Below are 27,161 nucleotides of genomic sequence, written 5' to 3'. Positions count from 1 at the left end.
CACGAATGTTCTAAAACCAGAATTATGCATTCTTGCATAACGTACGTTCTACGTGCCGCAGATGCACCATGTGCTGTCAAAAGCAAGAATCGCTGACCTGCAAGGCGTTCATTGCATACAGATTCTGAAACGCATCGGCTTCAGCCTGCTATGGCACGTTAGCATGATTCCGCCGAAGAGGGCAAAATTTCCCGCGGATATTCCTTCACCCGTTGCCATTGCCGTGGCGCGGTACACTGGGTGCAGCGTTGCATGCGCGTTCATTTCACAAATTTTTGTTCCTCCGGTCCCGCCTGGCCACAGCATCCTCCGGGAAAGCACGGTCCACATAACACAGCGCAACAAAACACGAATACTAATGCAAACCTGCCCACACGGTGCCTTTGCCACGGTACGATATACGGAGCAACACGTGTGAGCGCACATAACTATAACAAAACCGCCATTGTGGCTCGAAAGCATGGCCGCTACAGCAAAAGAAAGAAAAAGAAAAACGAAAAAAGAGGCAAACCTACCACGTCACTTCCTCCACACTTTTTCTCCTAGCGCACGCAGGGGCTAGCGCCTCTCCGAAGTTTTTTTTTCCTTCCTCCATGATTGAGTGCTATCTTGTTCCACTCTTAAAGGCGAAGCTCAAGCGTCCTCCATCTATTAACTGCGCTTCTGAAGAACTTCAGTTTGGCCTAGTTGGTGTTTACTGCATATCATATTGACCGCAAATAAAGACAGGGACAGCGGAAGAGATATGATACCGCCCGTGTTGTTTTTTGTGTTCTCTTCCGCTGTCCCCGTCTTTATTTGCGGTCAATATGATATGCTCTGCTGAAAACGCGCGGAAATAGTGGTTAGAATAGAGCGTGTGCCTTGGTCTACAAATCTGATCCTTTCCATTTTGCGAGCTTTCAAATCGCGTCTAAGTTTGCGCAACACCAAGTGGCGTGTGTCATCAGAGCCTATCGGTGATGGACATGAGCAAGGCAGCAAGAGAAAACGGATCGGTGTTCAGCGCGTGCCGGAGGTCACCCGAAAAATTCTGAGCACCCACGGTTGCCAATGCGGCTCAATTAAGTTCGCTGACTTGTAACGCGAGATGGAATTCGCAACAGCGGGCGGGGCGTTCCGAACCCCCCGGTTCGAAAGATGTCTCGGATGTACAGCGCTGCCGCTTGAATACCAAATATACTTTCTACGCTATATGTGAAATTTCGTCGAGATGGTTATAAATCACTGATCAGCATGCGTCGACTTATAAATCATAAATTGTATATTCTCAGTTTCACTGGGATTAGTCTTGTGAGTACTAATAGCACAATACTTTTTTCCATAACCTATAATGTCCTCATGCCAAACATCCATACTAATTACGGCAAGCTAAGGGCAAGATCTTCATGTGTATCATTTTGGAACATCGTACCATTTCAATTAAATTTATGTGCAATGCACACACTCTGTCGGAGTCTTAAAAACTCCCTTATATAACTTATCAGTGTGATAATTTCGTGTTCCTACTTATGCTCTTTATTCCTTATTCCGAATTTACCCAAACTGCAATTAATAAAGGGAAAATCAGACATCCACCTATTCGTAGCAACTGCTACAAAGGAAACCCATCCGGGACTCGAACCCGGGACCACCACCTATCCGGGGCACCTGCTCTACCATCTGAGCTAACCAGGCGGCTGGCAGATGGCAGGGCGAAGTCGAATTTGTCGACAACTAGAAGCAAAGGCAAGAGTTTGAGGTAATAGTTCTGTGGAAACCCGCAGGGTGGAGAGAAGTAATTAATAAGGGGAAAATCAGACATCCCGGACCAGGACGAATTTTTCTTCAACTTCTCGGCTTTTCTTTCGAGGAAACCGTGTGGGTTTGCTTTGTAGCAATTGCTACGAAGGGGTGGATGTCCGATTTTCCCCTTATTAATTACTTCTCTCCAGCTTGCGGGTTTTCGCAGAACTACTACCTCAAATACCTAAACTGCATTTATTATTTCGCAACACGTCATTGCCTGCTGACTATAATGTACTACTTTTCGTTGGGAGCTCCCCTTGACAGTTTCTTGCTTTGGGACCTCCGATGGCCCACTCATCCCGCACAAATACGACCTCGGCCAACGCGGGAACGTGTGGAAACGAAGGGTGGGGCGTACCGTCTCTGGTCTCGCCGGCGTTGCAGAGGTCCTGGAAGGAGGCGGTCACCGGCCGCAGGTAGTTCATGTAGATGCTGCGTATCTCTTCCGAGCAGAACGAGGTCTCGCGCTCCAGGCAGCTCTTGGCCTCCTCCATCTCCCTGCGCGCGCCGCTCTCGCTGAGGCGCTCTCTCGCTTCCAGTCGAGTCAAATACACGCATGCTATAAGGCGCTACATTTATACACATACTCAAGCTTGGTTTCCTCCTTTTAAACAACTTTTGACGAACCTGCACTCTTTTAAGGCAAGCATCATATCGAAATTCTACAAGTCTGCCACAAATCCATATATGCACCAATTCTGCAGATTACAGCTGACACACGGTTTAAGCAGCCAGATTACCTACTTCTCAGTTTACGTAAACCAGTTACTTCGTATACGTGAGTTCTGCAGAACACTCGTTCAAAACTACTTGTATTTTCTACGGCCACGCAATACATGCGTTGCTTTACATGCACAAAAGGAAAACGTCGAATCATCGCGACGCTTGAATCCAAGCGACGCGATCAGTGAACGAGGCAGCACGCACAGCGGATCACAGGCGCACGGCGCCAAGGCGATGCTTGTCGACGAGACGCGGATGCGAAGCACCACACGCAGCCAGATGAGTTTAAGGCTTTTGCGTTGCCTCCTCTGTGTCGCTGCGAGACACGCCTATCGCAGGGTGTTGGCCGAGAATCGGCACGTACCCAGTGGCACGTAACTTCAACTGAAGACCAACTGAACACCAACCGAGGGTAAACAGCGATCTCAATAGGGTGGCTGACCGGTGCAGCTAATGGCAAATGTGCGCTAATTTTGAAAACACGGTATGCACAAGAACAACCCTAAAGAAGAAGCCGCTTGGGCATGTATCATTGTGACACTGAAATACAAATATATCGGTTTCTGCATATAACTAGGGATTTGTCCTGGACGAAACATCGCGATACAGTAATAGCAAATTGTCGGCGCTAGTTTTCTTCTTTTTAAGACGGTCTTTAAAGGCAAATGCACATCTGTACGCCTCTTGGCATATAAAACACTGGCTCGCCCAGTTTCGGAACATGCTGTTATTATAGGGGACCCGTTCACTAAAACGGATATCAGGGAACTGGATTAACCACAGTATGTATGGGCGTACCTCTAGATATACCCCAACCTCATCTCTCAGAGTGGCTTACCTTCTTGAACTAATAGAAACCGCACATATCGTTTAAAATTATTTTATCAACTAATAAACAGCCACTACAATATTGTCACGTGGTAGTGACCGTCAAGAACAGTGTAGCAAAACTGTGAGTAACGAAACTGACTGGACGAAGTTGTGCCCAAAAAAGTGAGTTACACTCAAAGCGAAACGATAGCGGCGAACACAGTCGGCGATCGTCGGTATCTGATCCATAGAGTAATACAGCAAATGTAACGAGTGGACACTCCCGTAGGCGCCTGCGGCCGACTCTCAGCGCACCGAGCGGAATCGGCGAAACGCACCAACCTTCAAGATGGTCGCCGCACGCTGCCGGGTTTGGAGGCCATGATTTCAGTTTCGTTTCTTTTATTATTATTTTTTGTGACCCATAACATTGCATAAATCGAGCGATTTCATGCAGGCGCTTGTGCCGCTGTTTACACGTTGCGACGGCGAGCACACGAAGGTGTTTCAGTTGATGTTAGCATTATTCAACTTAATATTTGCTGTTCCAAGCCGTAACTTTGCGCAACAATAATGCCAAATGTTGAGGAAGTACAACTTTATCGTTTGTGATATTGTACTTCTGGTAACTCACACCAAAAGGAGTACCGTAAATAAATGTGCCATGTTCCTTCAATATATATAGACTTGCTGCACAGCCAAGGACACGCAAATAGCAGATAACAATTTATTAAGAAAAGATTGTAAGAAAAGTAGCGGGCATGAAAATGGGAAGAAACTGCGAAATGCAAGTAATGGAGAATAGTCGGAAATTAATGGCGTGATGGCAATAACTTTACACAAGCAAAACACATACAAGATATGTTGCAACTATCCAGATAAAGAAAAAAAGGGATTTAAAAAAAGGTTTTAGAAGGAAAAGATATGACGCTTTCTTTTGTATGGAGGGTGAATTAAGGTAGCAAAATTATGTGAATGGTTGCGTGCCAAAACAAAATGGCTACAAATATAATTGGACACGCACCAACATCCTCATCTCGAATGTGTAAGCCATTGCGTCCCTCATTAAACAGCTGCAAGATTATGGCATCTCAGTCAAGCACTTTGTGTTGAGGAGGTCTTCACCTGCTGTCTTCCAAGCCTTGCAATCGTCTTCTGATACTTGAAAATTTGCCCTTGAATATGCATGATATCCTTTGGCTGTAAAGTGTATTTTGAGGAAATAGTGGAGATTCCTGCAATACGTAGAATGACAGGCAGAAGGTAAGCAATACTGGAGGCTTCAAATCTATTGAATGTGGACGCTACGTTCCTTCGTATAAGTAATACTGGAGCCTTTAAAGCTTTAGAATGGAGATGCTACGTTCCTTCGTGTAATGCATATTTTTTCTGATCTAAGGTCAAGGAAGCACTGTTATGAATGCTAAGAAACAAGAAACTTTCTACGGTAAGGACTCCATACACAATTAAAACATAAGAGCACATATCTGCAGCCCAATGCAAAACAGGTAACAACGCTCGAGCGCACATACCCTGTTACAGAGGCTGAGAGAGCGCGCATTAATGCTATAGTGCACATATTGTACGTGTACCGCTTTAGAAATAGCTACATTTCTTCTACATTCAACGGAATCAGGGTGTAGACGAGCCGTATGTAAAAATACTGAAAGATATCTATAGCGGCTCCACAGTCACCGTAGTCCTCCATAAAGCATTATAAAACATCGTTCCAGCGCACAACTGGACACGGACGAGAAGAGAAAGACAACGCGAACGCCGGGCTTCAACTGAATTTTATTCATGGAAAACAGGGCTTTATGTACACAGGGGGAGGGGGGGCTGCTAGTGCGCAGGACCACCCATAAGATGCTGTATGGACAGCCCCGCTGTCCATACTTAGCGATATCCTCCATAAAGAAAGCAACAAAATCCCAATAAGGAAGGGCGTCAGACAGGGAGATACGATCTCTCCAATGCTATTCACAGCGTGTTTACAGGAGGTATTCAGAGACCTGGATCGGGAAGAATTGGGGATAGCAGTTTACGGAGAATACCTTAGTAACTTGCGATTCGCTGATGATATTGCCTTGCTTAGTAACTCAGGGGACCAATTGCAATGCATGCTCACTGACCTGGAGAAGCAAAGCCGAAGGGTGGGTCTAAAAATTAATCTGCAGAAAACTAAAGTAATGTTTAACAGTCTCGGAAGAGAACAGCAGTTTACGATAGGTAGCGAGGCACTGGAAGTGGTAAGGTAATAGATCTACTTAGGGCAGGTAGCGACCGCGGATCCGGATCATGAGACTGAAATAACCAGAAGAATAAGAATGGGCTAGGGTGCCTTTGGCAAGCATTCTCAGACCATGAACAGCAGGTTGCCATTATCCCTCAAGAGAAAAGTGTGTAACAGCTGTGTCTTACCAGCACTCACCTACGGGGCAGAAACCTGGAGGCTTACGAAAAGGGTTCTACTTAAATTCAGGACGACGCTACGAGCTATGGAAAGAAGAATGATGGGCGTAACGTTGAGGGATAAGAAGACAGCAGATTGGGTGAGGGAACCAACGCGAGTCCATGACATCTTAGTTGAAATCAAGAAAAAGAAATAGGCATGGGCAGGACATGTAATGAGTAGGGAAGACAACCGATGGTCATTGATGGTTACGGACTGGATTCCAAGGGAAGGGAAGCGTAGCAGGAGGCGGCAGAAAGTTAGGTGGGCGGATGAGATTAAGAAGTTTGCAGGGACAACATGGCCACAATTAGTACATGACCAGGGTAGTTGGAGAAGTATGGGAGAAGCCTTATTTGAGGTTTGCGAACCGCGGCCAACCATTACTGCTGTAGAACAGAAGCTGTTGACAGGAGGCATCACCTTGTTGCGTCAACCGCACCTTGTCTAGATGTGCTGAAGACTGACCGAACTTCGCCGATGCAACCTGCCACATAACTTGAAACTTTCACCAATCATCAGGCAACAATTCACCGTACCCAAAAACTGCACACGTCTGCGACCGCCGATGGTGCAACCATCTCTTTGATTGTTTGTACTTTTCCAGCTTTCTGGTTCTGGTTGCTGGTTCTAGGTTTTGGTTTGATGCCCGTTGGAACACCACCATATCCCTAAAACGTTACTTCGCGAACATCGAACGAACAGTTAGCCCGATTGAGTGTGACGCCGGCCGCAGAGCGCTCCCATAGAACTGCACGCAGCTGCTCATCGTGTTCGCTATTTGATGTGCAAAAAAACCAATGTATCATCCCTGAGGCACACTACCCCTCAAAGACCATTCAAGATTTAGCTTATGCGCTTCTGAAAATATTCCGGGTGGTGCTTATCCCAAATGATAACCTGCAGAAACAGTAGCGGACGAAAGGCGTGATAAAAGTGGTGAGAAGCTGAAACACACGCCTGCCAGTTTAATTTGATGGACACCAGAATTAGCATCCAACTTCGAAAATTATGACTCTTCCGCCAATACGCCAAACACCATCAACTTTCGGCAATGCGAAGCGCTCCCGCAACACACGCTTGTTATTACGTTAGGATGGATAGTTGGGCGTGTTGGTTAAGCACGATCTGAAGTGAAGACGCGACAATAGGCGTGTGTGTTCCCTCTTCGTCCACCGTCGTTGTCACGCCTTCACTTCAGATCGCACTCTTGTTAAGCTGGGTTAAGTCTGCGCAGATGCGCATTTCGCCTAACGACTTGAGGACTAGCACGATACTCGCGCACCACTCGGTTGATTCATCAACTTTTCTTATCTCTCCTCTTTGTTTCATCTTCAGCACTTCTGCTTTCACCGAATCCCTTAGCGCAATGGGAACACGACGAGGTGTGTATATTATGGCGAAAGGCGGAGCTTCCGGCTTCAAGCAAATGGGGTATTCGCCTGAGATCGTTGACCAGAGAACAATTGGAGGCAAATCGCATCAAACTCTTCATCCAAGAGCACATCAAAAAACTTCACCATGCCCAGAGTCTCAATGGCTGGAAGCTTCGGGAGAACAGTGCGCACCGAATCTACAACGTACAGTGTCTGTCGTGTGGCTTGCTGCTTCCGGAGCACGTGCGCCTCAAAAGTCTCCTTCAAGCGGAGGCGTTGGCTGCCTGCCCCGTCAAGACTACGCGTCACGGCTGTAACCGCGAAGTAACTCCAGGAAAATTGGGCAGAACAATAGAGACTTCAGCTCCGGAATCAATCTTAGCCATCAGTGATACCCTGTTTATTGTTAGTTGCATAAATCTAGCCTTTGAACCACTGAAAATTAACTTTAACAAGAATTAACAAAATATATTTCTTGCTCTGAATTTAGTGCAGAAGTTCCTACCTCGTGGCTTTGGGGGCTCTTCCCGCAAACCACAGCGAACTGTCCTTTGGCTTTACAACTGTTACACCGCACTGCCTGAGCAGGGTACCTGAAACTAGGATGGTACGAACGTCGACAAAACCGACACTGCAGCAAGTACTGTTGATTTTCTGCACCACATGATAAGGAGGTTGGCCGCCAGCGCTGTTTCTAGAATAAGACTGGAATTTATCTGGAGCGACTCCAAGAGCGCGGCATCTGCAAGTTCCACGAAAAATGTGTCCCGGATCAACCGTGTACTGAATGTAGCAAAATGCACCAATCTGCCAAAGTATGTAGAACGGTGACGAATTAGTCAACCGTGTCACCGGGCTCCTGTTGCCTACAGTGTAATCAGGTGCTTTCGTACACCACGTTCTGTGTTGCCACGAAGTGAGCAGAGAACTTTTTGCATACCATGTCACGTATTTTTTATTCGTCTTCCGAGAGACCTAACGCTTGAAAAAAAATTTTGGCATGTCAGCCCATGGTATAAAGCAGCGTCAAGACTTGGACTTCTTGTGACCTTTACTTCAGGCCTGTGACGTATTGCTGGTCGTCAAACTCCTGAATCCATTCAGGCCACTCCGATGTCCGATAGAAGTTCCCCGTCGGTGTGATTGCCAATGCGGCGGCCGGACGGGTGGCTGCTGACGAGGAAGTGACAAGCCGCTGTCAGTCGAGCGCCACTACTAACGCCCCCGAGACACGCGGAAGCCGAACACTATCCCCACTCCTGACACCATGTCGGGTCGCCATTGCGAACGACTAAGACACGCCACTTGACAGGTGCAGAGCAAGGAACCCCTGTGTTTATTCTTGCCTTATATGCCGGCAGCTCCTGATAAGACACGTACATGTGCAGCGTTACCCCGGCTGCGCACAACCGCGTGCGCACAAGTCGGAGTGACACCACAGTGTGTGATAATGACGACGATGACACGTACTTCACGGCATGGCAACAACGGCAGCGACATGACATAGTTCCCTCCGGCACACCGTCCTTTTTAAAGCGAAGTTTTCTTTGCACCTTCCTGCGACTTTCCCATTGCTGCGGCTGCTGTCTTGCACGCCACGTCAGAGGTGGGGGGGTGTTCAAAGCGCGAATGTCTACATGGAAGGAGCGTCGCAGAGAAGGCGACGCGAGAAACTCGTTTGGACCTTTTCAACGTGTCGCATGCGCACAATGCCTTCTGGAGCTCCCTGGGCGTCGTCACATTAGCCTTTTGGTAGCTGTGATTATCAGTGACCCCTGCAAAAAGCATTGCAGAAACTGCAGCGCTTACCCTTCTACTAACGTGCTAGTCCAGAGGGAAGCTAGATAAGATAGAATGTTAGAGAGACAGCAACGAGAAGAGGCACAGACTGGGGGGTAGAACGGACGCACGCACTTGCGAAACGAGTGAATAACAGCTTTGCCACTCTTCGCTCGCAGTTCCCATAGAATGGGGCGATAGGGAAAAGAGATAAATGGGATAAATGTAAGTTAAAGGCACGGTATAGTACATTTCTGCTATTTCTGAAGGACAAACACCATGCAAATTTGTCAAGCGGCCAACTTATGCCGGGCGTGCAGAAGCAGAGCTGCATTGAACCGCACTTTAAGGTGACACTACGAATAACCACCAACTAAACCCAGCTTTCTGCGTTAAAAGATTCCACGGAAGAGGTCACATGTCGAAGGACAACTTCTGTGCACGCCGCGCTAGCTTTGCGGCTATGGCATTGCTCAACGCCGCGGGTTCGATTCCGACAGCGGCAGCCGCATTTCGATGGGAGCTAAGTAGAGAAACGCTAGTGCACTTACATTTAGGTGCACGTTAAAGAACACGAGGGTGTCAAATTTTGTAGTCCTACACCACGGCGTTCCTCATTATCCCATTGTAGTTTTGCACGTGCAGCCCCATAATTCAGTTCTGCCACGATGCGATGTCTCGTGTGAGGCAATGACAATGCTTAGCCCTCCTAGAAGTTATGAACAATGGCGCACAACGCCTCAAGCAAACACGTCTCCCTGTGTGTTGCGTATTAGGCAGAGAAGCCGAAGTGGTAGAAGCAAGGTAACGTTTAGCATCAACTCACCCCCCTCGTATGGGACTAAAACTTACAGATATTAAACATTCGTCGTAAACGTCACCGCTACTTATCGCCAATGAAAGCAAACAGCACAGAAAGCTTCGCTTATACATTGATTGCCACAGTGCGTGAATACCGCATATTTTTTTTTTATAAGGGTAGATGACGGCTCGAAAAACTTCATTTACTATTGCGATAGCGGTTAAATGGACAGTCCAGGCGAATTTCCGCCATCTGCGTCGGCGTCGCCGTGAGGCTCCGTATCAAGTCTAAGTGAGATAAGACCGCGAGCGCATGTCTTATGCTGTAGGTACGAGGGAAAGCATGCGAGGGTGAGCCGAGGATGGTGTCTTGGTGCGGCGGCGCCTTCTCGCGCCCGCAAGGGAAGAAGGCGGGGAGCGTGCGCACCGACCTTTCATGATCGCAAGGACGGTGGGCGGAGGGGGGCAGAGCAGCGAGTCTCCGCTTCTACTCCGGACGCAGCTGCGCATGGCGCGGCTGAACGTAGGGGGTAGTCCGTGGTGGGTTCGAAGGCTAGCCGACCAAACACAGCTGATGGCTATGTCCTTGGGCGCCTATGCTCCGTCTCAGACATCAGGCGCAATGTTTTGTGGGCTAGAGAGACTTTTTGCAGTGGCTGCGTCCGCACTTAGAAATAGCTCGATGTTCCTTATCGCCATTGCGCCGAATTGCTTTATATAGGTTTTGTATAGTATTGAATGAAAAAAGGCTTTGGTCCTTAGAAACAAGCAGGCGTATACGGCTACTAAAGCATTGATTTAGATCAACTTGTTTTGCGTTGATTTCTTGTCTTTATCAGACAGCTTTAGAATAGCGTTTGCAAGGAAACGAAAACTCATTACGTACGTAAATAAATAGCGTCGTCTTCACTGCGCATGCTCCGAACATTATTGGGTTTCTGTGCTTTACGTGCGTTATGATAACGCACGTTATTTTGCGATTTAACATTCGTAATGTTTATGAACGCTAAGAAATAGCGTTGTCGAACATGGCGGCACCAATGGCTCCCGCTTCAGCGTGAATTCTCATGATGGCTACGCTTTCACTCGCGTTGATCGTCAGTAACTATTGTAATGAGCTTTCGCTTTCTCTAACCTCACTAGAAAGGTAAGTTATGAGCGCATAGCGCGTCAATTTTCTGAGGTCGTCAGGCGATTCTGGCACCCGTAGATCTAAGAGACGCGTCCGCATAGCAACAGCATAGTGATTGCAAATGGATCGTCTTGGCTTGGATACGTTTGGCATGAGGCACCAGACGGCACCCTATTTTATAGCGTCTTCTTTACGTTTGTGTTTCCGCAAGGCAAACTAAAAGACTTGAAAGGACGCGCACCGTAACGTCCAGCAAAGATGCTTACGTTTAACGTACGTGAGGCGACAAACGCTATTCTAAAGCTATCCACTGGCAGCCGGGGCGAGTAAACGCCGTTTGCGCACAGCGAAGTATAGACGGAATGCGCAGAGTGATACATTTTCGTCACCGAACTTCTTGCGTAGTTCCCACAGCGTTGTATTGATGCATGAAACGGAGTGTAGTTAGTGCTGAAGCGAGAGCAGCGCGAAGGGGAATTCGCTCGCCGCTGCTGCCCCTCTTCACGCCGGCGTTCTCAGAGCGAGCGTCCGCAGCCACCGAGTGAGATGTACTCATGTTTGCATGTGTGGGCACGACACAGTGCTTGTTAATTTGGTAAGCGAGTGTGTACAGCAGTTTACAAAGCTAAGAAATCTACTAGCCTTAGTGCGTACGACTGCCTAATAATTTTCTATCGCCATCAATGCTCAAACTTTCACGCGAAACTGCGATTTTTTACATTTTAGGAATCATTCTTTTAGGTTTTGGTGGCAAACTTACGGTTCAGCATTCTATTTCCAAATGTAAAAAAATTAAGCCAGAACTAATCTCACGAGCAGCCTATATTGGCTTTTGTGTGTGTATATATATATATCAATTCTAAATATTGTAAGGCAGTTTGTCGTGTGCGTATCATGGACACGCATGCTTATATCGCCTTCCGTTTCCCTACCACGGTTGCGCTTTAAAACCAACAGCGCGCGCATGCGATCCCATAGATGAGATGAATACATATATATAGAAAAGTATCAGTCATAGCTCTCGTAGTATAGCCTTCTGAGCTGTTTCCCTTTTCTTTTTCTTCTCTTTTTTTTTCTTTGAAAGAAGTCCTATTAGGGTTATTATAATTACACGAAGGTATTTCGCCCTCGCCAGCAGCAGTACTTGAGATAGCTATTCCGGCGGCTAGCTTCCCACGCTATGCGTGCCGCCCCCGCACCTGTTTAAGCTTTTTCCTAGACGCTAGAGCTATACAATATCCGCGCAACCTTGAGCGATCGGAAAGCGCGTTTTCCACCCTGGGCCGGCGGAGAGGGGAGATTTCGTTCCGGCCGCGAAGCTCTCTACATCTCAGTAAGGTGCCTCGCGGTGGTCTCGTGCTGAAGATGCCCTCTCGGTGAGCGCATATTTCCCCCCTCATCTTTTAAGAGATTCAATACATACAAGCATTTGTCTCGCAAACCAGATTTATTTCAAGGGAATTTCCCACGTCTCAATAATTTCTCTCGTCGTATACGAGTGCTGATTGCCGTGTTATAGTTTGTTAACGAAGCTTCCCCTCAAGTCTAAATATTTTAAGGCAGTTTTCCTAGTCTATAAAGCCGCTCGAGTTCACGCTGCTCCTCTGGCGGCCATTTTTCAAAGAAATTATGCCTTCCAACCACTCAGAATGCCGGTGACAACTTCACGTTTGATCAATTCTGGATATTGTAAATAGTAAACAGCTACTTTTGCTTACATGATCGGCCATGACATTGAAATTGCTGATACAACGGAAAGCATTGCACCGGATGCACGTATATGGAACTGTGTATGTTGAGCGAGATAAGAGCTGCACTATAGGCATCGCAGGCAGTTTTAATTGGAGGCAAACTTGGCAAGTGCGCCTCGAATGATAAATTGTTTTGTCTAAACCGAAACAGCGCGAATTGGTAGGCTGCATGAAAGAGAGACATTCTTATTGAATGACAGGAAGTTATTCGGCATATATCTGGCGATCACTCAGGAAATGGTTGTTGTGGAACGACGAGTCGGTTCTGATGTACTTCGCTATAAAAACGCGCGAGATAGTGTCGAGCAGCCTATATTGGCTTTTGTGTGTGTATATATATATCAATTCTAAATATTGTAAGGCAGTTTGTCGTGTGCGTATCATGGACACGCATGCTTATATCGCCTTCCGTTTCCCTACCACGGTTGCGCTTTAAAACCAACAGCGCGCGCATGCGATCCCATAGATGAGATGAATACATATATATAGAAAAGTATCAGTCATAGCTCTCGTAGTATAGCCTTCTGAGCTGTTTCCCTTTTCTTTTTCTTCTCTTTTTTTTTTCTTTGAAAGAAGTCCTATTAGGGTTATTATAATTACACGAAGGTATTTCGCCCTCGCCAGCAGCAGTACTTGAGATAGCTCGAGAATCGACTGCCGCGGACAACATCAGTCCCTTTCCACATAAGTATGAGGCTCGGAGCAGGAGCTTTGGCGCTTGAAAGTAACCGTTGGCTTGACGAACCAACCGACTGAGCTACCTTTCCGGGCAACATTGAAGGATCACGAGTTCAAATCACATGTTATGTTCCTTTTTTTTTCCTTTTTTTTCTTTTTCTTTTAATGTATTTTCCTTCCTTTTATCACTGTACGGAAACCCTCCTAAAAAAAATTATATATCCTCAATTATGTGTGGCCACACATGTGCAGGTCATAAATACCAGGTTCTCTAGCCGAGTGCCATCCATGCGGTATAACCGAGCTCAGATTGGTCCACCTTGACTGATCAAATAGGGCACCACTGTAGGTTAAATGAGGCGTACAACTCCTGCGGGACCCGCCGTGGTTGCTCAGTGGTCATGGTGTTAGACTACTGAGCACGAGGTCGCGGGATCGGACCCCGGCCACGGCGGCCGCATTTCGATGGGGGCGAAATGCGAAAACACCCGTGTACTTAGAATTAGGTGCACGTTAAGGAACCCCAGGTGGTCGAAATTTTCGGAGTCCTCCACTACGGCGTGCATAATCAGAAAGTGGTTTTGTCACGCAAAACACCATAATTCAATATTTAATTTAACTCCTGCGGGGACGGTAGAGTATCCGTCTCCAGTGCATGAGGACCGTGATTCAAATCCCGGTGCCGCGCAATTCTCCACCGGGAAATACAAAAAAAAAACCGTGTGTTGAGAAAATTGCACAAACAGGCCTGGAGTGCGGCCTGATCCAGGTGACCAGAACCGGTAACGCACTCTCTCACCAGAGCAGGATTGGCCACCCTGGTGCAGTACTTGGCCACAACCTCCTATATGAATACAACAATCAAACCCCGGCCCTCAGTCCCCAGCAGCCGCGAAGCAACTGACCACGGCGGCGGTCAGATCTGTAACGCTGCAGAGGGTGCTAAGAATACCTGGCTCCGGACAGGCCGCCATTGGAATCTGAACCTGGCAACGTTTAACGTTAGAACGCTATCTAGTGAGGCGAGTCTAGCAGTGTTATTGGAGGAATTAGAGGGTAGTAAATGGGATATAATAGGGCTCAGTGAGGTTAGGAGGACAAAAGAAGCATATACAGTGCTAAAAAGCGGACACGTACTGTGTTACAGGGGCTTAGCGGAGAGACGAGAACTAGGAGTCGGATTCCTGATTAATAAGGAAATAGCTGGTAACATACAGGAATTCTATAGCATTAACGAGAGGGTGGCAGGTCTTGTTGTGAAACTTAATAAGAGGTACAAATTGAAGGTGGTACAAGTCTATGCCCCTACATGCAGTCATGATGACCAGGAAGTCGAAAGCTTTTATGAAGACGTGGAATCGGCGATGGGTAAAGTCAAAACAAAATACACTATACTGATGGGCGACTTCAATGCCAGGGTAGGCGGTAGGCAAGAAGCAGGCTGGAGACAAGTCAGTGGGGGAATATGGCATAGGCTCTAGGAATAGCAGAGGAGAATTATTAGTAGAGTTTGCAGAACAGAATAATATGCGGATAATGAACACCTTTTTCCGCAAGCGGGTTAGTCGAAAGTGGACGTGGAGGAGCCCGAATGGTGAGACTAGAAATGAAATCGACTTCATACTCTGCGCGAACCCTGGCATCATACAAGATGTAGACGTACTCGGCAAGGTACGCTGCAGTGACCATAGGATGGTAAGAACTCGAATTAGCCTAGACTTGAGGAGGGAACGGAAGAAACTGGTACACAAGAAGCCAATCAATGAGTTAGCGGTAAGAGGGAAACTAGAGGAATTCCGGATCAAGCTACAGAACAGGTATTCGGCTTTAACTCAGGAAGAGGACCTTAGTGTTGAAGCAATTAACGACTATCTCATGGGAACCATTAAGGAGTGCGCAATAGAAGTCGGTGGTAACTCCGTTAGACAGGAAACCAGTAAGCTATCGCAGGAGACGAAAGATCTGATCAAGAAACGCCAATGTATGAAAGCCTCTAACCCTACAGCTAGAATAGAACTGGCAGAACTTTCTAAGTTAATCAACAAGCGTAAGACAGCGGACATCAGGAACTATAATATGGATAGAATTGAACAGGCTCTCAGGAACGGAGGAAGCCTAAAAACAGTGAAGAAGAAACTAGGAATAGGCAAGAATCAGATGTGTGCGTTAAGAGACAAAGCCGGCAATATCGTTACTAATATGGATGAGATAGTTCAAGTGGCTGAGGAGTTCTATAGAGATTTATACAGTACCAGTGGCACCCACGACGATAGTGGAAGAGAGAATAGCCTAGAGGAATTCGAAATCCCACAGGTAACGCCAGAAGAAGTAAAGAAAGCCTTAGGAGCTATGCAAAGGGGGAAGGCAGCTGGGGAGGATCAGGTAACAGCAGATTTGTTGAAGGATGGTGGTCAGATTGTTCTAGAGAAACTGGCCACCCTGTATACGCAATGCCTCATAACCTCGAGCGTACCGGAATCTTGGAAGAACGCTAACATAATCCTAATCCATAAGAAAGGGGACGCCAAAGACTTGAAAAATTATAGACCGATCAGCTTACTGTCCGTTGCCTACAAAGTATTTACTAAGGTAATCGCAAATAGAATCAGGAACACCTTAGACTTCTGTCAACCAAAGGACCAGGCAGGATTCCGTAAAGGCTACTCAACAATAGACCATATTCACACTATCAATCAAGTGATAGAGAAATGTGCAGAATATAACCAACCGTTATATATAGCTTTCATTGATTACGAGAAAGCGTTTGATTCAGTCGAAACCTCAGCAGTCATGGAGGCATTACGGAATCAGGGTGTAGATGAGCCATATGTAAAGATACTGGAAGATATCTATAGCGGCTCCACAGCCACCGTAGCCCTCCACAAAGAAAGCAACAAAATCCCTATAAAGAAAGGCGTCAGACAGGGAGATACGATATCTCCAATGCTATTCACAGCATGTTTACAGGAGGTATTCAGAGGCCTGGAGTGGGAAGAATTGGGGATAAAAGTTGATGGAGAATACCTTAGAAACTTGCGATTCGCTGATGATATTGCCTTGCTTAGTAACTCAGGAGACCAATTGCAATGCATGCTCACTGACCTGGAGAGGCAAAGCAGAAGGGTGGGTCTGAAAATTAATCTGCAGAAAACTAAAGTAATGTTTAACAGGCTCGGAAGAGAACAGCAGTTTACGATAGGTAGCGAAGCACTGGAAGGGGTAAGGGACTACATCTACTTAGGGCAGGTAGTGACCACGGATCCGGATCATGAGACTGAAATAACCAGAAGAATAAGAATGGGCTGGGGTGCGTTTGGCAGGCATTCTCAAATCATGAACAGCAGGATGCCACTATCCCTCAAAAGGAAAGTGTATAACAGCTGTGTGTTACCAGTACTCACATATGGGGCAGAAACCTGGAGACTTACGAAAAGGGTTCTGCTGAAATTGAGGACGACGCAACGAGCTATGGAAAGAAGAATGATGGGTGTGACATTAAGGGATAAGAAAAGAGCAGATTGGGTGAGGCAACAAACGCGGGTAAACGACATCTTAGTTGAAATCAAGAAAAAGAAATGGGCATGGGCCGGACATGTAATGAGGAGGGAAGATAACCGATGGTCACTAAGGGTTACGGACTGGATTCCAAGGGAAGGGATGCGTAGCAGGGGGCGGCAGAAAGTTAGGTGGGCGGATGACATTAAGACGTTTGCAGGGACAACATGGCCACAATTAGTACATGACCGGGGTAGTTGGAGAAGTATGGGAGAGGCCTTTGCCCTGCAGTGGGCGTAAATAGGCTGATGATGATGATGATGATGAATCTCACGATGAATGTCGACGTGACCATCTCCTAAAAAAAGAAACAAAACACTGACAGTCATTTAAGTATCCTTATACGTGATTTGAATGGGAAAGCATGATGATTTCTCTAGGTTATCACCTTAAATTGAAACTGTACCTTAATCCACTTTTATCTACCTTAATCCGCTTCAATACATTTTGATCCACGTTAATTTATGTTATTTCACTGTAATCCACCTTAGTCCATGCTGATGATTATCTTTCCTGCCACTCGTTGTGGACAACGCCAGCTTTTCTGCCTTATGAGACATATAATGCTTTCGCATTAAAAAAAATTCTGTATACCAGTATGTCGCCTGCCCAGCCCAATTAATTGATCGGCCTGCATGATGATTAACGATTTCTCATGGCACCCCCTGTGACGGCAACAAAAAGTCACCTAGCCTGCTTAGGCTAATCAGATTTTGCTGCATTTATTGCAGCCTAGGATTTTGCCTACGTCTCTTTGATCGTGTCTCACTTCATTAACACTTCTATCTACATAGTGCAAATACCCAATCTTCGTGGCCATTTTTGTCTTTCCATTCTTTGCATCTAATTTACCGTCTCTATTTCTCCCACTTTTTATGACTCCGTGTTTCTTATTTTCCCTTTCAACTACCCTGTACTTGGTTGCCAATTTCCTGACGTCTTCCTTTATTCCGTGTCAACGCCTTCTAGGCAGATACCTGTGCACTTTAGTCACCCATTTATTTTCATCCATATTCCTAAGTTTTTCCTCAAAAACAAATTTTGCTCTACGCTCCTCTGACGTCAATATAAGCCTAAGACATATGTAACCCTTCACTGTCTTGTTTGTGGTAGCGTTAAGGGGCCTGTGTCGCAGAAGATCCGGTGCACCGTTGTCAGATGGGAAGAGGACTTGGCAGCCGGAGGCGCCGCGTCCCAGGTTTACATGTACTCATCAACCCATCATTCGATACATTGACCCCGGTGCTCGCCCTCAACCTGGGTTGATTGGGCGGTCCTTCCCGAACAAGGAGGCTCTTGTGGTGCAGTACAACTGAGGAACTGTACTCAACACACAAACAGCCATGCCGGTCTTACAGTACGCAAGCCTGACTGACTCTCGGACTGCCTTGACGCAAAAAAGGTCAAGGCATACAACCATGGAGAGCACCAAAGCCATCCGCGGGCCAGCGCGACCACACGAGGGTGCGTCACTACCGGTTCCGGCTCTGGGTTCCACTTAGCCAAACAAAACCCCGTAGATCGACTGGCACACACGGCCGAGTCGAGCGACCTTAGGAGCATGCATCATAACTTAATGGATAGCTTTCCATCTGACTCATCAAAAATCATGGCAGGACGAGCCCACACTTCGAGAAACTTCTCGCCCAAGTTCTCGCTCCCGGGTTAGACGGAACCAGACCTCCTTCCGTGCTTTTGCAGGCACTTCGTGAAGGCGCGGCGCCCGACCCCCGAAAACTGCATCACAGCATGCCAACCAAACTTGGTATGAGCACTCGGCGAGAAGCAGCACGAACTGGTTGATGGCCTGATTGGGCAAAGGATGCAAAAATCGAACTGTCTCATAAGGAACGCCTGGGAGATTAAAGAGACTAGCAATCCTTCGGAGAAGAGCTGCAGGAAGCAAACACTGCGTAAAGATATGAACCGAGTCCTCACGACCGCCACAAAAGGGGCACACTCCATGAGCCGGGATGGCTGTGAGGCGCCGGTAACTCAACGGCAGGCACCCTCGCGCCAGGCGGTACATGAACGTAGCTCGCATAGCGTAGAGGAAACCGGCCGCAGTGAGCTTCTAGTTTAGCCTGTGCATGGACAGATCGTACCTTTGGCAATGCGGGGGGAGACCTGGGGTGAGGATATCGACTAGTGCTTGGATCGGAGTTGAAACTACGTCGACGCCGGGGTGAACCTTGCGGAGGCTTACCAGAGAATTGTCAGCCGCCGCATAAATGGTGGACGGGGAACCTGAGCGAGGCACACATTGCGAAAATTTGCTCTGCGAAGACAAGCGGAGTCGAGTGCTAAGAAAAAAGGAAGTGAGGCTTCGAGTTAGGAGCATATCCGAGTTAAGAGCGACCTGGGTCCACCTGACGTGTAGTGCAGGCGCCACGATGCCCAGGTCGGGAATTTCGAGTCCTCCCTTATCCCTGGGCAACTTGAGCACCCGCCTAACTACACTACTAGTTGTTCCCTTCCAGAGAAAGCGAAAGAGGACCCTCTTCAAGATAAGCTTGGTTCGGGATGGAACAGGAGACACACACGCACATACGTCAGGAAAGAAAACAGAAGTGAGCGAAGAATTGTCGCTCGAGTAGTCAAAGGGCATGACAACGCGCTGAATTCTTGAATCCCGGTTTCAAGCTTCTCTTTAGCCTCTTGCCAGTTTTCAGGAGAGAGACAGTCTGGTTCGAACTGGAAACCTAGAATGCGCAGCCGCGTTTTCAAGGGGAGAACATGAACGGGCTGCGGACTGGACGGAGTGGAGTTCAAGTACACGGCTGTACTTTAGACCTATTCAACTTTGCACCGCTTGCCTCGCAGTAACTGTCTATGACCTCCAAGACGCTGCAAGCTGATGCCTCGTCCGGGACGACTACGGACAAGTCATCCGCAAAGGCAAAGAGTGCAACCGGAGGGGAACCTGGTGGGAGGAGGAACCTGCCAATTCTACTGTCACAGGGCAACCTCTGCAGAAGCGGCTCAAAAGCGAGTACGTAGAGGGCAGGTGAGAGAGGGTCCCTCTGCCGTACACTACGTCCCACAATGAACGCCTCGGAGACGCGGTGCCGTATGAGAACAGCAGAAGTCGGTCGAGGATACAAAGCTTGGACCCATCTGCCGAAAACCCACACTAAAAGCAGCCTCCTCCAGAGCACGGAAAAGCTACCTATGGCTAATGATGTCGAAAGCCTTCTCCTGAGCGAATGAGCAAACAATACCTGGAAGTTTCCTGGTATTTGCCCACAGAAGAAGATCCCTCACTGCTAAACCGTGAAGCTGAGTAGAGCGTCCCTGGACACAACATGCTTGGTATGGACCAAAAACAGTGTTGAGTACTGGCGTGAGTCGCATATACAGGCACTTTGTTATGAGCTTATAATCGCAGTTTAGAAGCGTGATTGGACGCAATGCTCTCGGATCAGAGCTTCTCGACTCGTCCTTACAAAGGAGAGTGATTAGCCCCTCTCGTTGGGACGTTGACAAAGTCCCTTCACTGACTGACAGAAGCTTGAGAAGTTAAGGAACGGGCAAAGAGTGATGGAACGAAGATTGCTAGGCATAACGTTAAGAGACAGAAAGAGGCGGTTTGGATCAGAGAGCAAACGATATTCTGATTGACATCAAGAGAAAGAAAATGGAGCTGGGCAGCTCATGTAATGCACCGGTTAGATAACCGTTGTACCATTAGGGTTAGAGAATGGGTTCCACGAGAAAGGAAACGCAATCGATGACGGCAGAAGACTAGGTGGAGCGATGAAATGAGGAAATTCGTGGCTACTAGATGGAATCAGTTGGCGTAGGACAGGGGCAATCTGAGGTCGCAGGGAGAGACCTTCGTCATGCAGTGGACATAAAACAGGCTGATGATAATGATGATTATGATGATGATGATCATGATGTCAGCACCAGTAGAATGCATTGATTACACAACTTCTCTTTCAATGATAATGTTAAGCTTCCAGTCAGAAGCTGATAATGTTTGCCGTATGCGATCCAACCAATTTTTATTCTTCTATGAATTTCCTTCTCATGATCAGGGTTCCCTGTTATTAATTGACCTAGGTAAACGTACTCCTTCACTGACTCTAGAGGCTGACTGGCGATCCTGAACTCTTGCTTCCTTGCCAATTTATTCATCATTATCTTTGTCTTCTACATATTAATCTTCCCACCCTCACTCTCTCTGTTAAGGGCCTCAATCATTTGTTGCAACTTTTCTGCAGTGTTGCTGAATCGAACAATGTCATCGGTAAACCGAAGGTTGCTGAGATACTCGCCGTCGATCCTTACTCCAAAGCCTTCCCAGTTTAATAGCTTGAATATTTCTTCCAGGCAAGCAGTGAACATCATTGGTCACCTCCTTGTCTGACGCCTTTCTTTATAGGTATCTTCCTACTTGTGTAGAATTAAGGTAGCCGTGGAATCTCTGTAGATATTTTCTAAGGTATATATGTAAGAGATCTGTACTCCTTTAATACGTAATTCCTCTATGATTGCTGGTATCTCTACTGAATCAAATGCCTTTTCGTAATCTATGAAAGCCATATAGAGAGGCTTATTGCACTTTCCGGATTTCTCGATTACCTGACACCTTACACGGACGTGATCCGTTGTAGAGTATGCCTTCCTGAAGCTAGCCTATTCGCTTGGTTGGCTGAAGTCCAGCATTGCCCTTATTCTATTGGAGATTTTTGTAAATATTTTATATTTACAAATAAATACTGGTAGTAAGCTAATGGGCCTATAGTTCTTGTGAACACTGATTTTGCTGTTTTGTCGTGTGCTTTAGTTAATAAAATAAAAGACTGCTTTGAGCTAACAAACACTGCATAAAGTGTTAGACAGTACAGTGGCTACCCATCCTTTCGTAAAAAGCGTGCAGAAGGCCCGTCGTGCGACCGACCATGAGTTCTCGACAGCGTGAGGAGCCGCTTGCGCCGTGCTCACACGTCCTTCTGATGAGACCAAGAAAGCACGCTTTCCACCTGACCACAGGCTGCAAAAGTATGACGAAGAAAATCGTTCTTCGTTGAGAAGAAAACCGCAATTCCTGATGTACAAAGTTTTTCGAGAAGCCCACGTAACCTTCTATTGCAATCAGGCAGGATACGAATGGAAGGCCTCAACCGATGGCCTTCACCTGAGGAATTGCACCAGAGCCTCGCCACGCGGCCCGGCGACAGTTCGATCTGTTCAACGACATCTTTTACGCGGGTTTGTGCGGGGTCCCGTAGGATTTTTTGTAAAGGGTGGGCCAGCTGCAACCATTGAAGCACTGCATACTCTGGAAACGTACTCATGTCAAAATGCTTATTTAGACAAGTATATTGATGGGGATGTTTTGCTTCGTACGCCAGTTCGCTTTATTCATGCCTGGTAACCTGTAATGCCTATAATGGTAATGCATATACAGATGTACATATAATACGACAAAACTGAATACGTCTGCCCAGGCAAACACACCTGCACTTGTGCTCAAGTCCAGCGACGTCCTCAGCCACTTCGAGGTCCTTCATGGGATCGCTGGACATCTTGCGTAGGTCCCCCACGCATGCCGTCACGCGCGCCGGGTCGCAGGCTGCGTGCACATCGAGTGAAACACAGTGTGTCAGTCAGGACTGGAAAAGAAATGTATCCGGAATTTAATCATATACGAAATATCCACCACATACGCACTTGAGCAAATTTAATATCATAGGCACCTACCGCGGCCACGTGCCACCTATGGACTGCAACTAGTGCAGTATTGTCTCACCAGCGTATTAAAGTGAGTTCAAATAAATAGTCGGAAGTTTACGTGTATGATCGAAGAATTCTATTCTAAATATGGTATATTCAGTGTTTTTTCGTACCTTCTAATGTAAAAATCTGCGTATAACTTATAGTTGGAAACAGCTACAGCTTTTAATTGTTCTGTGCCACCTGTTTTTGTTGCTCCCTTTGTGACCAGGGGGTAGGAGGGCTAGTCAAGCTGCTAGAACGCCGCTTTTCCTCCCGCTATCCACACTGTTTAAGTACATTCTGTTCTGTATTGATGTAGTGAACAACTCAAACTCTCAAAGGACAGTCCATAGCGTGCGTGTAAATTATCAGCCAACACGAGTGAGCGAAGTCCCTCTGGTGGAATGAACAGCAAAAGGAAAGAAGGGTTAATTAAAACAAACTCGTACGAGACGTAGCAGGAGGAGCGACGACCACCCAGAATAATTTGATAGAGTCTGCTTCCCGCGAACAGGCGGATATATAGGTGATGACGCCGCGGTGGCCGATCATTGCAGGCGTACAGCTCAATGTGCGGCGGCCACCCGCCAGTCACGGAGGAGCGCGGTAGAATTCGGCGAAATGTTTGGAAACGACGAAGCCTTTGTTGTCGTAGAGGCAACACACCTGTATACACACATGTACTAATAGCGAAAGAAAAGCACAAGGGACGACATTCCCACAAAAACTACGCATCAGCGGGACTAGCCAAAGACAAAACAACACAGACGCAGTTGCCCATGTTGTTCTGCCTTTCATTATAGGCTTTAGCGCACAAAAAACACAGGGACAGTCTTTTGTGCACTAAAGCTAAAATAGAATACCAACATTCCCATTCATTGAAGCCTTTCATAAGCACTGCTGCTGCGCTGATTTTATCGAAATGTCGCTCAACAAATTAGCTAAGCTTTGTACTCTTGTACAAGTGCCGAACTACAACTACAGCTTCACTGCCACAAGACAGGATTTTATTCACGTGCTATATTAAAACGCATTCACAAGGCACAATGGCGCAAATGGAGACCCATTAGATGGTAGACCAAACGATAGACCCCCGTCGACTTGCGACCAATGAGATGCGCACAAATGTACTCTGAAAAAAAAAAGAAGGCCAGATAGCAACTGATATACGTGTTTGTTAGATTCAACAAAAGCTTAAGTCGTCGGGTACACGCTGTCACCGCGATACCTATTGAACGAAACGAAGGATGCTTGAAGCGCGCGCAAAACGGGGAAGCCAGAGGCTTCCGTGAACTCTGCGTGCGTAGAGGCACTAACAACTGCAGGAACTGAAAATGTTCCACTGGACCAAATCTGTTCATCGGGGGATGGCACCTGGAGTGGCCGCTGTCCCCGCCGCCGTCTACGAGGGCGGATGAAGCCGCCAGAGCCCATCTTGGTTGAGGCCAATAATAGGTGTAGGCCAGGATAGGCAGCCGTGGAGTACGTGCGGCGCTTAATCGCGCATGATTGCCATTCCGGGATAAAAAAAGAAATCGCGAAGACCCCTTTGACAGTTATTGGGACCACAGCGCTTAGGTGACCCTGACAAGTGAAAACAACACGGACGGGCGCTGTCGCTTCCTTATGCTGCAAGCTATATAATTCTGATTTCGCTATACGTGCAAAGCGCAGGGAATGCGTTTATGAGACAACCGGCGGACCGAGTTCAATAAAATTTGCTGAATTTGTGATACAATGTTACATTCTAGTGACTGTATCGAGAAGATCCTTTATTTAGGACCTGAAATTATTTCGTAAAATTCACAGTTTCGAACTTAAAAAAAATAAAGGATGAAGTTTACAAATCGATAACTCTGCACCAAAAAGAGATATCGCAATCCTTAAATGTCATTCTATAGAGCATCAAAATCGGACAAACTTGTTACATAAATTTACAGCTTAGGTGGAATTATTACTATATTTACGAGCAGCGTTCTACAATAGTCTTACAAATCAGTCGTATACATCAGAGCAACGTATGATAATAAATTTTGTCCACTTCAGATGTATAATTAGGTTCACTTCACAAAATTGTGATATCGTTTTTGATAGGCGAGTTGCAGAGTTGTAAACTTGATATATCCATTTAGCTGAAATGCTACACAGAATAGGAAGATGGCAGTTTGGTAAAAAATGTCCTGTAACTGTAAAATGCTTGGGCAGAGACAAACAAATGTGCTAGAGAACTGCTACAAATTAAAGGACAAAAGCATCTCAATGTCAGACAATTTCTCAGCAGCCACTAGGTGCAAAAGGAAAATGCTATGGGAGAGTAAGTACTTCTGCTGCTATAGAAACGCAGGATAGAGGGTGAAATTCGTTCACAACAATATTAAGATCGACAACAAATGTTTATATTGGATAAAATTAACAAAAAAAAATGATGGTTCGCGCGGGCAGGCTCGAAGACGTAGCAGCGAGCCAATGAATCAATAAAAACGCCAGAAACAGGTTGTCCTCTTATGCTCGAAGTTAAACGTTCCTAGCATACCAAGCAAGTCTTCTAGCCTTGAGAGTATAATATTTGCATACAGGCCGCATATTGTAAATATTACTGAATCTTGGCTGCTCCCTGAAGTCAGCGACAAAGAAATAACCGCGCATGGTTATAAATCCTACAGTAAACATAGTGGCTGGAGAAGGAGTGGGTTTTCAATCATTTTTGAAGAATCCTTGCGAGTCGAAATGTTGCCACACATTCCTGGAATTTAATGTATCATGGCAAATGTGCAAACGGATGACAAAACTTTCCTTTTCGGGGGTTTGTACCGCCCTCCAAACACGCACAACAGTTTCAGAAACCAGCTTTCCTGCTCGTGCAAAGCTTTTTCTAATTTACTACTGGGCGGTGATTTTAATTTTCTGTCGGTAGTATGGGATGGTGAACTTCCCGAGCCCGGTGCACAGAGCCCTCTGTCAATCCCATCCTGTGTCACGACCTAACACACCCAGTAAATCAACAGACACGCACACAGAGTGCCTCGGTGTTTATCTTGGATCTCAGTATGCCCCCTCGGGTATCAGAGCTTAGTATTGCCAACTAGATATCCTATCACAAAATGGTATGAATAGAAATGTGTTTGAACCAAGATACTAGATGCATTCTGTAGTATCTGACTTTGCTTCGCTTTCCCAGTCTGCTTCATACTCAGCGGAGAATCTTCGGCAGTTCTTTGAAAATTCTATGTTGCATTGTGTGTATCAGTTTGTAACAAGGAAAGTAATAGTGCGCAAAACCCGTCCGTGGACAACAACCGTAATCGTGCACTTCGAACAAGATGTGGAGACGACAGGGCGGAATTGTCAGCACCCCTGTAAAGGTAACACGCGCAAGCTTCCAACGCTACACGCTCATCTTAGCCAAATCACTAGGAAAGAAACGGACGGCTATCACAGTGCCACCATAAAGGGATTTCTTCCCTCGTACCCAGCAACATTTTGGCGGCGTTTATCTTGGAAACAAAAAATCGCGCCCAGCCTTTGAATCGACGATTAAACAGTATCTGAGAAATTATAAAGTGCAGAATTGTTTGACGAGTTTTTTTGTTCATCGTTTACAGTTGACAACGATGAAAACCCTTCTACCCTGCATAGTGTTCTCCCAATTGTTTATGTTAAAATAACAAAAAAGGTGTTTTATCGCTTTTACAATATCGGTACTCACAAATCTGCCGGCATTGATGACATACCCAACATATTCCTTGTTCACTATGTCAAGTGGTGCTCAAAACTCTCGTGCGTCACCTTAAATAAGTGTTTATTGCCTATCCAAGTTATCTAATGACTGTAAATTTGAAAACATTGTTCCCGTGCAAAAATGAAACGACACCCTTATTGGTTTCTTCCTATATATCGATTTCTATATTTTGCACATGTTCGAAACTTCTTGAGCACATGATCCTTAAAAAATTTAACAATTTTCCTAGAGCTTCAATGTTTTCTCAACTCCAGGCAGCACCGATTTCGCAAAAGGCTTTCTACCACCACGCAACTATTACAAGCTATACATGCTTTTGCAGCTGTCTTGGATGAGGAAGGGCAAATTGATATTTACTTATATTTTGAGGAAGCGATTGACCGGGTATCGCACATCAAACTCCTGATAATTAAATCTTAAACGTACCCTCAGAAATGATTCCCTTCTATCTTGGATTTAAGTATACCTTTCCTCAAGACAATACATATTATTACGATATCATCGAGCGATGCTGAAGGGACGAGCCGCTGCGAGAACGACGACGAAGTGGGTCTGTGCCTTTGGCGCGAGCGAGTGTGGGACTGGCGATCTGGCTCCAGTGTAAATAACCTGTCCTGTAGATAGCCTCTTTAACCTGTGTCTTTCCACACGTAACATTCTGGTGGAGGTCGGCGATCCCCGTCCTCACCACGGAACTCCGGAGTGGTCGGTACACCGAGCTTGTCACCATGCCTCCCGGTGACGAGACCGTCTCTGCAACGGCTTCGGCTTGTCCGACTGCTCCAATTATCACGGTTGCCCAACATCGCGACCCTGGTCTGTTCTCTGGCCTGGAGGGAGAGGACGTTGACGA

General features: G+C 46.5%; 1 protein-coding gene across 2 annotated transcripts in view; it reads right to left on the bottom strand.

Moving 5' to 3' along the window:
* The window catches only part of LOC142575137 (uncharacterized), a 99,671-nt gene that overhangs the window by 37,514 nt on the left and 34,996 nt on the right, over positions 1-27,161 (bottom strand). Inside the window, exons 2-3 of one of the 2 annotated variants that reach the window (XM_075684171.1) lie at positions 22,312-22,426; positions 2,147-2,286 (exon numbers count right to left, since the gene is read on the bottom strand). In XM_075684171.1, coding sequence (XP_075540286.1) covers positions 2,147-2,286; positions 22,312-22,426 — 255 coding nt within the window. Of the gene's footprint in view, positions 1-2,146; positions 2,287-22,311; positions 22,467-27,161 lie in introns of both variants that reach the window. The other variant, XM_075684172.1, reaches the window with a different exon arrangement.

The sequence above is a fragment of the Dermacentor variabilis genome, chromosome 3 (genome assembly GCF_050947875.1).
Source record: "Dermacentor variabilis isolate Ectoservices chromosome 3, ASM5094787v1, whole genome shotgun sequence".
In the NCBI taxonomy this organism is placed as follows: domain Eukaryota; kingdom Metazoa; phylum Arthropoda; class Arachnida; order Ixodida; family Ixodidae; genus Dermacentor; species Dermacentor variabilis.
This window is presented reverse-complemented; position numbering and strand designations above follow the sequence as displayed.